Here is a 13,422-nt window from a genome sequence, read left to right as displayed (position 1 = left end):
TGTGTCCCAGGCTTTAGAGATACGGTGAGAAGCTTGGTCATCCGGGAGGGGCTCAGAGTAGACCTGCTGCTCCTCCATGTTGAGAGGAGCCAGTTGAGGTGGCTTGGGCATCCAGTTAAGATGCCTCCTGGTGAGGTTTTCTGGGTACGTCCAAACGAGAGGACACCCAAGGGAAGACCCAGGACACGCTGGAGGGACTATTGGCGCTTACACATTAGCGTTGGCACGGTCAGGGTTTGGTCGGGCTGGGTGGCGTGAGTTCGGTCTTGAACGGGTGGTGTAGTGTTCACTTAGAAATCCGAAGGACTTCTCAGGAATGCGGTAATCCCTGAGCCTGTGGGCGGCGTTTAATACGCGCGGGAAAGTCTGTGGTATCCTCCATTATAAGGTTAAGAAAGGCAGGCATGAGCTGTGTTGCTTTTGGAGAGTCTGAACCACATTCTTTTATTAATTTGCTGTGTGTGTCCTCATAATCTTGTGCCACACACACACTGATTTCTCCCCTGAGCAGCCGTCTGCTCGCCGGAGCAAGAGCGCCAATGCGGAGAACAGGCGCACGCACACGTACACAGAGCTATTCTCTTCTCCCGTTCCCATCGGCAGCTCCCGAACGGCAGCTCCGTGCTACAGACAGGAGTTTACTCAACAGCATCCAGCATGAAAATGAACCACGCATGTGGGAACCCTCCCGCTGGCTGATTCTTCTGGCAGATCGAAGGCGGTAGGCGTAATTTCAGCCGGCCAATCCGTCCGTAGTGTCGCCTCGGTCCCAGTCTGACCACTGGGGAGAAGGTCTGAGAAAAAGAGTCGCCTCGGCACCGAAAACGCAAATCTGACCTGTGTGTGAAGTAGGGCTGCAACAACGAATCGATAAATTCGATGAAAATCGATTACTAAAAGCGTTGGCAACGAATTGCGTCATCGATTCGTTGTGTTGCACAACTCTTCCAAAAGCGCCCCCCCCCCTTCCCGCCCGCCGTTGCGCGCAGACCAGAGCAAGTCAGATCAGGGCGAGGGAGAGCCGCAGATCAGCGCGAGGGAGAGCTGCAGATCAGCGCGAGGGAGAGCCGGCAGATCAGCGCAAGGGAGAGCCGGCAGATCAGCGCGAGGGAGAGCCGCAGATCAGCGTGAGGGAGAGCCGCAGATCAGCGCGAGGGAGAGCCGGCAGATCAGCGCGAGGGAGAGCCGCAGATCAGCGCGAGGGAGAGCCGGTAGCGGCAGATCAGCGCGAGGGAGAGCCGGCAGACTTGCGCTGCTGCGAACCGGTTCCGCATTGTTGCACAGCGATCCAGGCAGCTGCTTCCAGCGCACGGTCCATTCTCAAAGTGGCGCAACCAAAAAACTATAATTAGCACACGATCGTTCATGTCCGCACATGTTCTCTATTTTCTGTCTTATTTGTGCCTGAAGCTCGCTACTGCGGAGCTCATCACCTGTGCTGTGGTGATGTCACCTCAAGCAGCATCGAAAACGCGCTCTGCGCTTTTCGGTCAGGAGATCCCTTTGATCTGCTCAAAAGTAACTGATGAGGTGAAAAGGTAAGAATCCAGGCAACAGATTTTCTGGAGAGTTTAGAGGAGATGCAGGAAGATGAGAGACAGACAGGACAGGAAAATAGTTCAATAAAAACAAGAAAACAAAACAAAGTGTTGAAAAGTCAAATGTAGGTAGATTTATCACCACTACACGTTTTTACCTATAAAAAACAATAAGTTATACACATGTCATATTTACACATCTGATACAATTCAGATCACCTTCAAAACTCAGTCACACACCCAGGGCCGTTTCAAGACATTTTGGGGGCCAAGGCAAAATGCCCCCCCCCCCCCCATAACTGGGCTCCCCAGAAGCCTCTGTGTAATTCATGCCCTCTCCAGTAGTGTTAGTTATATGGTGTTTATAAAAGCCCCTCAGACATTACTGACATGTTCTAATATTATCAGATGAAAAACTAAATTATCAGACATGCTGTCTCATCTGCTTCTTTTATAAACTTGCAAAAAGTAACAAAACCATTTGAAAGCCACTATTTGTGGATTCTCTGAAAGTTTCCATGGAGTGTGTGACAACTTATTTTTTCATTGATCCTATCGTCTAATCTCACAGCTGAAACAAGCATCCTTAATAATCTGTGCACAGGAAGCTTACCGATGCTGTAGTAAAACAAAAGGTATAATAATTTATTATTAATAAAACCTTGTTGCAGCACTAAAGCAGAAAAATTAGATTTTGCATTAAATATGCAAAATATTTACATATGAATTGTTTTAGAGCCCTTTAATTGGCAGAATCTGATATTAATTTAGTTCTTACAAAAAATGGGTCCCAACATGGTTTGTGTGGCGTTGCCATAGTGTGACGTCATAGGCACAGATCCCCTGTCCTCTTGTTTGGAAATGGAAATATGGTCACCCTACATTAAACAAACTGTCCACCCGGGCTTTTGCGCTGCACAGAGACGCTTCGCTGCCTACGACTGAACGTCAGTTGAGAGTCAGTCTCATGCAGACTAACCAATGAAGAGAGGGCCTCAAGTTAAGACCCTCTCCTCATTGGTCAGTCCACACGAGGTGGGTCAAAGGTTACTCTGGGCAGGTTACGTGTTGTCAGGCATTCAAGTATTGAGTATATTTACTGCATATTACAGTAAAATATTCTGTATGTGACCACATTATGGTGATCCTCGGGTCGTGATGATGGAGCCCTTGAATATTGTTGCCCAGGGTACAACAAAGTGTTAATCTGGCCCTGGTTCCGCCGTCACATTCCCGCAGAAACTGGTTGATCACACCGGGGCCAGACTACTAGCGTGTGGTTTTACAACCACAATGTCCTCAGAAGCAAAAACGCTTTTAAAAGGGAGGGAGGAGTCCTAACTGTTGCTGCAGGCGTGTTGTGTGAGAGTGCAGTTATATACCGGTTAATATATTTTTGGGTTCAGTTGCTTTCATGTGGCCTAATGTGAGTCTATTTGGGATCATTGGAATGATCAGCAGCATTTCTTGATGTGACTTTATGGCAGTTGCCCAGGGCATCATCGCAAGGAGGATGGCATTCATTTACTTTTGTTTTATTTGGTATTTTTTCAGTCATTTTTGGAAATAGTGATCAATTTTGATTAATTCACAGCCTATGTTTAATTACATTTAAAATAAATGTCAACAGATGAGATCAAACAAAACAGATGAGAATTGCCCTTAAGCTGTTTAACTTGGACCAAGCATTTTAGGTCACAGATAGATGTAGCTTAGGGTCTCTGTCTACACACCTTATAAGACAATTTAGGTGATGGCATGTTGTTTTTCTGCTATTGAACTGTTTTCTAATAATGTTGTGTTAAATAAAGTGAAGGAAGGAGAGAAATAACGTTTCCCTAGCAGTTTTTAAAAATGTCCCCATGTAATCCGATTAATCGATTAATCGTGTCGAGACCCCATCCGATTAATCGATTATCCAAATAATCGTTTGTTGCAGCCCTAGTGTGAAGCCAAATTCCGGTGTTGTTTGGTACCTTTTGGGGCCGTGCTGACGCTAATGTGTAAGCGCCATATGTTACCCAGCTGACCTTGGAATGCCTTGGGATTCCTCTGGGGGAGCTGGCTCAAGTGGTTGGGGAGAGGGAAGTCTTTGCCTCCCTGCTTAAGCCTGATTTATGCTTCTTCGTCTGCGTCAGTGCAGAGCACACGCAAGTACGTACGAAGTCAAGCCCACTTTTTTAAACATCCGTCGAACGAAACGGATTACACAAGCTTGTGATTGGTCAGGACGCCGCTGTTGTTTACAGCGCCGCCATTGCAAAGAGAGCCGAGGAAAACTAGCGGCAAACACGGAGAAGCTTGAAGAATACCTCGCGAAAAAACTCTAAAACTATTTACGTTTAATTCTCCCGTGACTGGAGGAGTGAAAAGATGCGCAGCAAGCGTTTTATTTGTGGACGGAAATGACAGGAAACGTGGGTTTAGAGGTGGGGAGCGCATGAAGAGGTGGAGGAGAATGAGAGACAAATATGTCCGTGTTAAAAGTCTCTTATATACACAAAAAACACAATATAAACACACGATCTTGGACCGATACTTTTTTTCTTTTTTTTTTGGGGTGCACCGTTCCTGGAGACACTGCAGCGCTACGCCCTCTGTTGTCCTGCCGGGGAATTGCTTTGCAACACTCTCCAGGAGACGGAGAAGTATGAGAGCAAAACGCTTCCGTCAATCCCTGCGTGTCTGTCCCTTGCGGAGCTGACGGAGAAGCATAAACCAGGCTTTAGGCTGCTGCCCCCACGACCCGACCCCAGAAAAACAGAGAAAAACGGATGGATGGACGGACGGATGGATGGAAAGCAAGGCATTTTAATGGAGATCCTTCCTAAATAAAGTACCGGTAATTGCACTTTTCCCTTTTATGGATAGCAAGTGGAACCCCTCAACTATCAATGACACTGAGTATTAGGGGGAAAGATGGAGGTAGGCAACATACTCATCAGTTCTACGAAAGGTAGCAATTAAAGAATGAAGATGAGAGCAATCAAGGCAGAAAGAAGAGCCCTTCTCTGTGTAACCAGTTATATCACTTTAGCACTTTGGGATTTCTTTAGTAAATGTAAAGTGCATTTTAAATTACCATTCTAAATAAAATGTATTATCATTGTTATATCATAAAAGCTGCTCATTACGGAGACAGACTGTACACAACACATTCTCATTAGAGCCCAAAATGATCATTTTAGTCACATGGATCGCATAAGAAGTTGGGTCTCTGACACAAAAATAACCCCTTTTGCCCAAGGTGCAGAACAGAACAGGGAGCCGAATGTTGCTCGTACCTTTGACAGACAGGAAAAAGATGGGAACAAGGGGCTGTGACCTTTGGGATCATCTGCGTCCAGAGGATACGAACCCCCTCGGCTTCCCACCTCAACACGACCCCAGCCTGGACAGCTCATATATTACAAGGAAACAGAACACCTCTCCCCTCATTGGATGCTAATAAAATGATTAACCCATCCAGGATGTAAACAAACCCTGAGAGCGGGCGAGAGGCGTCCAAACATAAATACACACAAGCAGGGTATGACTTACCTAAATCCCAAGGAAGCAATAAATGCCTCTTCCCTGTTTTGTCCATTAGGTCCGATTTTCCAACTTCCTGTTGTTGAATTTGCAGACACAACAACTGAAGAAGCAGCACGTTTCACATAAAGCCTGGGACATGATTATGGAATCAAAAATGATCCTGTAATGTTAGTTTGGAAGGGAAACAAGGAATTTAAGGTTAAGAAAGGGGAATAAAAATGTTTTTAGCATTACTCTGGCTTTTGTCGGAGCAGCTGAGGGACCATTTCATGTGCTACACCGCTCTTAGGAATATATTAAGCTAACTTGTGGCTCGGATCGTCCTCCAGATTCAGGACATGAAAGGTTTCCCCCACTGAAACTTTTATCATTCGCCCTATTAAGAGTTTAAAAAACGAACAAATGGCTTTCAGTGATTCTCTGAATGGTTGAGTCTGAGAAAAACGACTTCCTTTGGCTGCTGAAACCAAAGAAAAGCTTCTTAAAGAGTCTGTTAGCATTAAGTCCAGATTTGTTCTACTGTTAAAAATTGACTGCCGGCTCGCAGCGGTCCAAGACAAACACCAGTGTGACCCTAAGCTATATTTGTTCACTATGTAGGAGATATACCAGATAATCCTTTTACTACTAAATTATTCTGATTAGGTGTAAAAAAAATGGACCCAAATCCAAACGAAAGTCAACATTTTCCTGTGCCAACACCTTGAAGATGCAATCTCCATACTTTCCCACAAAGCAAAGAAAGTGTACATAATATGCCGTCTTTGTCCCGGGACAAAACCTCTCTAATCACATTGTTTTCCACCACCTGAATACGACGTTCATTAGGAGAGGTATTGTGTTCGAGTTTCACAGATAAGCCGAGGCGATCTCTGCTCTTCAGTTCAGCTCTGCCAGCTGACCAGGGCCTCATTGTTCTGCAGCGTTTCCTAACCTCAGAGGAATTCCTCCTCCAGGAAATATGGCTTACAAGAGACGGCACCGAGCCCGGCGACTCGCAGAGACCTGCGCCATTACCCTTACCCTCCTGGCACTATCTCCTCTCTGATCTGCTTCTCCCTTTTCACCCCTTCTGGCAATAACTGGCCTCTCCCTCTGCTGGTACTCGGAATCCTCCAGGATTAACCGGCCCTGGAGCCAAACATACGAGAGGAACCTCCATTCTGACCTCTACTGAAACTTGTGTTACTGGTTCTTGTTTAGGAAGCTAGTGGGAGGGAAGTGTGTGCTGCCTGAATCAGATGAAAGTCTTCAATATGACCCCTCTCCACAGTAGGGCTACCCTTTGATCATCCTAAATGTCTTCCAAGGATCTCCAGGAATATACAGCAGCAGATAAGAGCGACTCTGTTTCTTCACAATCTAATTTCCTTATCAAGATCACTGCAGAGCTAAACCAGTCCTTCATGGTTAGATCTCCATCCGATGCTTCCATCTGAACATTCCTGACCAGAACAGAAGGGCTGTGAGAGGATCAGTCACCTCTGAAATTAATGCCAGTTCCTGCTCAACAGGGGACTTGGAGCTGCATTCTCCCCCGAAGCCCCAACTCCAGGACAGAGAACAAATCCCCACAGCACTCATTTCTCCACATGTCCCTTCTGCAGCTCCCTCAAATGGAAACATCTGGACAAAGGTGGCAGCAGTCAATTCATCCTTGGCTTTGAAATGCTTATGTCCCATCAAACCCTGGCGACCAGTAAACAAACAAAAAAAAAAACAATAATTACGCAACAGCTGTTCGCAAACGCAACCTCACAGCATCCTGCTTCAAAACCGCCTCTCTTTGGGTGCTACTTTATGCAAAGCCATTGCACTGACAGCATGCGACTCAAGTGATGCAACAACCAGGTGTTTTCCTGCAGCCTACGAGGCTAGAGAAGTGGTGCCAAGACCTGGTGGTTTTCATTTGGGCCCACCTGTGCTGCGTTTAGGCAGGACACATGGATCTGATGAGATGCACTGATTTGTGTGATGTGTGGATGCAGAAATAACGGTCTTGATCTAAATCATGTTATGGCCATTTCAACCATTTTTGGTGTTTTGGGTCTAAAATTCATCCATTGTGATGAGTTTTAAAAGAATGTGGCAAAACTGACAAGTTAATAAGTCTGACAAACCAGTGAGTCTCAAACGGGCCATGAGAAGAGGCTTAAGTAACGCCTCTTTGTGATTGTTCTTCCAATTTCACACTTGCAAAGTAAAAGGTTAAGATCTTGATCAGCAGAAGACCAATAATCCTGCTTCTCAGAGTATTAAAGATGGAATAATAATGATGGAAATCCTCATAAGACAGCAGCGTGCAGGGATTTGTGCAGTGGTGGTTCCTGCTCTGCAGGTTGATGCAACATGCATACTAAGCAAGGTGGCTGTTTTTGGTCGTTTGGATCGGGTTGAGGGGGAAGAAATGCAGTTTTGGTCGGTTTAAAATCGATTTCCAGCACTCACCGAGAGGAACTCGAGCGTCCCAACATAATCCCGTTCAGTCTTTATTAGTTCGTTTAGGACGCACGCTCGCAGCCGCAGCTGTTTGTCCAAGTCCTTCCCGCTTTCAGCCCTGCTCTCCTCGGTCATGATGAGCTTAGAAATAAAAAGTCAAAAAAAAAAGAATAACTTATTTCCTTCTGCAGCTCACACTTTCACATCAGAGGGGAAAAGCCGCGGGCTTCAGATGAGACGGTGGGGGGTTCGCAGCATGTTTCAAAACTACAGGCGCAAGTCTGTGCGTCAGGGTGCGCAGAAAGTCGGGAAAACGCGGAGTTGGGAAAAGTTGGTGAAAAGTTTCAAAACTGCAAGGAGGAGCTCTGAAAGTTAAGTCCATGTGACACCACAGTCCTTCATCCTGCTCCAGCGTCCCAACTTTTAAAAAGTAGACGACCGTGGTCAAGTTAATCAGCTGTTTGCGTCAACTTCCGTTTGATCTTTTCAAAATACAAGCACAACTAAACGTTTGTGATTAAACACCCCTTATTCTAAACCAACTGTTTTACATCAGGTGGTTTGATTATAAAGAGTATGATGATATAGAAGTGTAAATATGTGTTGGTTCAATTTGCAAGCAAGATCAAAAGGCTGCATTCCATTTCCTCAAGCGTTCCCTCACTGGTACATGGGTGCTTTCATTGTGGTTTCAGATCAAAGGATGTGACACGAACAAGTTTTATCATAAGCAAAATGACTAAAAAGATGTTTCACGTTACACGCAAATTGTGGTTCAGCGTTTGGTTTTATTTTGACGAAAAAATCCGGTTATTGGGACTGTCTAAAAGTTGGGAAAGTATAAAATTGACAGGGGCGAATTAACTCAACTGAACACAGAATGGCATCAGTGATCAGGAGACGATTCGTATGGGATGCCATTTGTAAAGTCAAACAGTTATAATTTATTTGCAGTTTTTTAGGTTATTTAGCTATTCAGCTTTTTTTGGTGATTTAGTTATCATGGAAGAAAAAATAGGAGTTAATTTTCTATTTCATATCTTCACATTGTTATACATAAATGTTAAGTTCCCAATTAAATATTTAGTTAGCAAGTAAAATATTTAATTTAGAGTTATATATTTATTTTATAAACTTAGTATTTTGATCAGACATTCAGTCATTTAGTTTGTAAAAGAAATGTTTTATTTGGAACTAAATATTTAGTTTACAAATTAAATACTTGGGTCTGACCTAAATGTTTAGTTTGTAAACTAAATAATTAAAAATGTAGATCCCAGCAAAAAATTTTGGGGGCAGCTAAAACTAAAGGTTTAGCTCCAAAATAAATATAGCTGGAATCTAAATATTTCATTTGGAACCTAAATATTTAATTTGGAGTGGAATATTTAGTTTACAAACTAAATATTTAGGTCTGCCTTAAATATTTAGTTTGTAAATAAAATATTTTGCTTGGTAACTAAATATTTAGTTGCAAACTTTAACATTTTTATTGTATGAATAACACGGTGAAAATATGACTCCCGTTTCTATTTCATGTGATTGGTTAAATAAACCAAAATCTTCTCTTAATTTATGACTTATGAAATGGCACCTCATAGAAGTGTCCTAAAAAATCCTACAAGCAAATCTAAAGAATACTGATATATACCCCAAACTAATGACAAAAATAATAACTAATAGAAGAAAAACAAATGAATTAATCAAGGAAAACCCCAGACTCCAACTTTTTGGGGTTTTCCTTTAGATTTAGGCCACTCTTTCACTCATTTTTTTTTTCATTTCTGAACACAACAGCTAATTGCTCAACTTAAAAAAATCAGGAAAAGTGGGAGGAGATTTCTTAATATGAAGCTGAAGTGTCTGAAAACAGCCTTTATTTAAAACAAGAGGTAAAAATCTATAAAGACTTGAAAAAGAACCTGAAGGATAGCTTTAGTGTGTTGATTAAACACTTGTGCACATTAAACATTTCTAAGAACAAAAGAGCAAAACCAGAACTTTACGATTTCTCCTTTTACCAAATACCACACTTATTCATCAGCATTCATCCCATTCATCATGATTTTTTATTTATTTATTTATTTTAGTGGGGGTCATGTTGCTAACAAACAGAATGAGTCCAGTGCTGTCTTGGCTCTCAAATAGATCTGAATCATAAAATGCTCTGCACCGTGTGAGACCTGTAGTCTTTCTTCTCCCATATTGACCACCTCTCTTTAACAGACTGCCCCTTTGCTTTTTAGTTTCCTCGCTGAGAGTGTGAGAGCAGATCCAGAAAAACCTCATTATCAGAGGAAATCAGTCGCAGGTGGTGGGAGAAATAGGAGGAAAGTGTGTTTACAGGCATGGGATTCATCTGGGATTCTTAAGGAGAAAACACTTCTTGTTTTACCATTTTAACTTGAAAAGGCTTTTTTTTTTGCAACCGCTGCAAAAAATACTGAAATTTTATTTCATTTTGATGTGCACAAATGCTCCAAACATTTCTGCAGAATGCAACAATGTTCTGTCTTCACTGAAGTCTTTTCTCTGTAGTTAAGCAAATGCTACAAGCACAGTGATATTTAATTAAATGCAGTGTGTGTAATTGGGAAAGAACATCCTCTCTGTGGGAGTTTAAAACCCAGCGCAGCTTCCCTTCATGCTCCTCTCCAAACACAGCGCTGAGACATTTGTTCACATGTTGGTGCTAAGTGTTTGTGTATTGAATTAGAGATAGAGCCATTATCCACCTGTGTAAATATGAATGAAATCCACACTAAAACCAGCTTTAAACGTGATTTAACTGGAGCCATTTTTGCAGCCCCCAACAATGAGCCAGGGATTACCATCTCAACTAGTGAGGATTTGTCTGAATCCATTTAGCAAGGTATTCGTGCCTGACAATCCCACAAAAAATAATTTGTCATTGGCTGAGCAGAGTCAGATTAGTGAGGTGGGATTAGGACGTAAACATGTGTAAATGTTGTTTTGTGCTACACTCTGCGGCTCAGATAGGGTAACTGCACGTTTTTGCAGCAATGTTGTTGTAAATCTCATCTGATGCCACTAGAGGGCGGTATTGTTTTTCCACTGGAATGATTCCACTAAACGAAATTTCCTCACTGTTAATAAACATCAAATGGTCATTAACCTGTAAAAATCTCAATTTGGAAAGGTAATGTATCAAACCTAGTGATGTTTTTATTAAATAAGGAAATGGAAATAGATTAAAATGACTTTCGATATGTAGTTAAGTGTTGCTGGTGTTAAACTCTGTTCTCCGTTTGAAGCCTTTCCCGACCATTTTTGTTCAGGTTCCCCCTTAACCCCTGTAACAACGTTATTTTATTAACTTTATCTATTAAGACCAATAATCCTGCAAATTTTAATATGTTCTTCAAACTGTGTAGCTGTTTTATGACGATGACTTGACACTGGAACAGAACTGGGAAACATATCTCAACTCAGGGTTGTGGCTCTGGAGCCCCAAGTGGCTCTTTTGACCTTCCCCAATGAAGAAAAACAGATTTTTTTAAAATGCCGTTTGTTTTATAGAAAATTTGCATCGAGTTTCTACAACAGATTGTCAAACAAAGTAGTAATATTATAGCTGTGTTTATGTTTTTTAAATAACCTTTTTCTGGAAATTTCAACATCTCCTGCAAAAATGTATCCATAGTAGCTATTCTTTTTTTTCCTTTGTGGGAAGGAGGGAGCAGGAGATCGACAGATGGATTGGGGCAGCGTCTGCAGTGATGCGGACGCTGAACCGGTCTGTTGTGGCGAAGAAGGAGCTGAGCCAGAAAGCAAGGCTCTCGGTTTACCAATCGATCTACCGCCCAGTCCTCACCTATGGTCATGAGCTTTGGGTAATGAACGAAAGAACAAGATCACTGATACAAGCGGCTGAAATGAGTTTTCTCCACAGGGCGGCTAGGCTCAGCCTTAGGGATAGGGTGAGGAGCTCAGACATTCGGGAGAGACTCGGAGTAGAGCCGCTGCTCCTCCATATCGAGATGAGTCAGTTGAGGTGGTTTGGGCATCTGGTTAGGATGCCTCTTCGACACCTTCCCAGGGTGGTGTTTCAGGCATGTCCTGCCTACAGGAGGCCCTCTGGTTGACCCAGGATACGTTGGAGGAAGTACATCTCCAAACTGGCCCAGGAACGCCTTGGGGTCCTAGGAGGAGCTGGTGGAGGTGGCCTGGGAGAGGACGGTCTGGAACTCCCTAGTTGGGATGCTGCCCCCATGACCCAGATAGGCAGAAGAAGACGGGACGAGATTCTTTTTTTTTGTTGTTGTTTTTCTCAATTTTAGATCTTAAAGCTGTTATAGCGAATCTGCAAATAAGCTAGGTTTTTAGCGCAAACATGGTCACGGAACACTCACCCCCACAGACATATACATAGACGCATACTAGAGCTGCCGTAGTTGCCGGCTGTCTTAGATAGGTCTCCATTCGCCCCACAGTGGATTCATTTCAACTGAGGAAGGTGCTTACCCAACTAATAAAACACATTTTATTTAGTTTTTTCACAAAATCGGACTGGGTCAGGATGTTGGTATGCACAAAGGGATCACGCCACACTAGCACCATGCCAATGGCGGGATGGGACATAGCCCTGATATGAGGCCCGTGTTGAGTACTACTGCAATTTTTGTCATGATGATGACTTGTACAAAAATAATTAAAATCAGCTAGAACGTGGATAACTTTTGCAGAGCCTGGGTAGAATATAATAAAACTACAATGTCTCAGAGACAGATCCACAATGATTTAGAGTTTGAAGTGCAGCCAGAAGCCTGTTCAGTGTAACAAACTTAATGCACTTAAATGCAATTTAATATAACCAAGACAAACCAGTAGGCCTACATACTGCAGTACTTGGAAATTTGATTACTGGACTTGTATTTTCTGGTTTGAAAATATTTATGCAGTAGTAAACAATAAGCAAATTTCTAAATTATTTGTACTGGCTTGTCTTACTAACCACAGACATAAATATGTAGATGCCTCGTAGACTGGCACTGCCTATTGGAGCTGCCATAGTGGCCGACTGCCATCTTGGATGGGTCTCCATTCGCGCCCAGTGCATTAATTTCTACTGAGGAAGGTGCTTACCCAACTAAAAACCACATTTTATCAAGCTTTTCCACAAAATCACAGGGAATGGTATGATATTTAAAATATCAAATTAATTAAACAAAATTTATATATATATATATATAATCCCATTAGGTAGGCTAGAAAAGTCAATAGTTATCCCACGTGATCTGTTTTCAATAGTACGCCGTAGACTGCACATAAATGGGCATAGTTGCTTACTCTGCATTGACTTTGGCGAGTGAAGAGACCCTCTTTTATGGAAACTATTAAGTGGTTTAACCCCCCAGATAAACCCCTTAAAGCTGGGTGTCAAGCAGGAAGGCCTTGGCTCCATTTTCTGAAGTCTTTGGTATGACCTGACCAGGATTTTAACCCTAACTCCCAGTCCCAGGGCAGGCACTCATACCACTAGACCACTGAGAAGGAGGTGGCTCAAACACATATAACCGAGTCATGTGTACCTATTATTTTAAGTGGGTTGATAGATAAACTAATCCTGGATCATCTGGCCATCTGTGTGCACTCACAACTCTGCTGAAGGTTGGCCTCAACTTGTCAGTGTCATGAGCCGGGGTGAGTACTCGTCACTTCATTCACAACCTCTGAGCTCTGATTGCAGGAGAGGGAGCAACAGCTGTTCCTCATCAGCGGGCCGGCTTTATAAGGAGGAGGGTGACCATGCTACGACGCCGGATGATTGCTACTAACTGGTAGTCACTTGTCCTTCGAGATTCGCTAAGACTTTGATTAAGATTTTTGTGCTTGGAATTTTTGATGACTCGCTCATGTGAATTTTGGTACTTACCTCAGGTTTCTGCAT

General features: G+C 43.0%; 1 protein-coding gene across 3 annotated transcripts in view; it reads right to left on the bottom strand.

The window, feature by feature from the left end:
• Nucleotides 1–7,954, bottom strand: part of prex2 (phosphatidylinositol-3,4,5-trisphosphate-dependent Rac exchange factor 2) — a 152,016-nt gene extending 144,062 nt beyond the window's left edge. Inside the window, exon 1 of one of the 3 annotated variants that reach the window (XM_015955247.3) lies at nt 7,521–7,954. In XM_015955247.3, the coding sequence (XP_015810733.3) occupies nt 7,521–7,646 (126 nt within the window). In that variant the 5' untranslated portion in view covers nt 7,647–7,954. The other 2 variants (XM_054751157.2, XM_054751158.2) reach the window with 2 other exon arrangements.
• Between the last annotated feature and the right edge of the window lie 5,468 nt (nt 7,955–13,422).

This window comes from Nothobranchius furzeri, chromosome 7 (assembly GCF_043380555.1).
Source record: "Nothobranchius furzeri strain GRZ-AD chromosome 7, NfurGRZ-RIMD1, whole genome shotgun sequence".
Taxonomy (NCBI): Eukaryota; Metazoa; Chordata; class Actinopteri; order Cyprinodontiformes; family Nothobranchiidae; genus Nothobranchius; species Nothobranchius furzeri.
The sequence above is the reverse complement of the archived record's forward strand: the minus strand, read 5'-3'. Positions and strand labels throughout refer to the sequence as shown.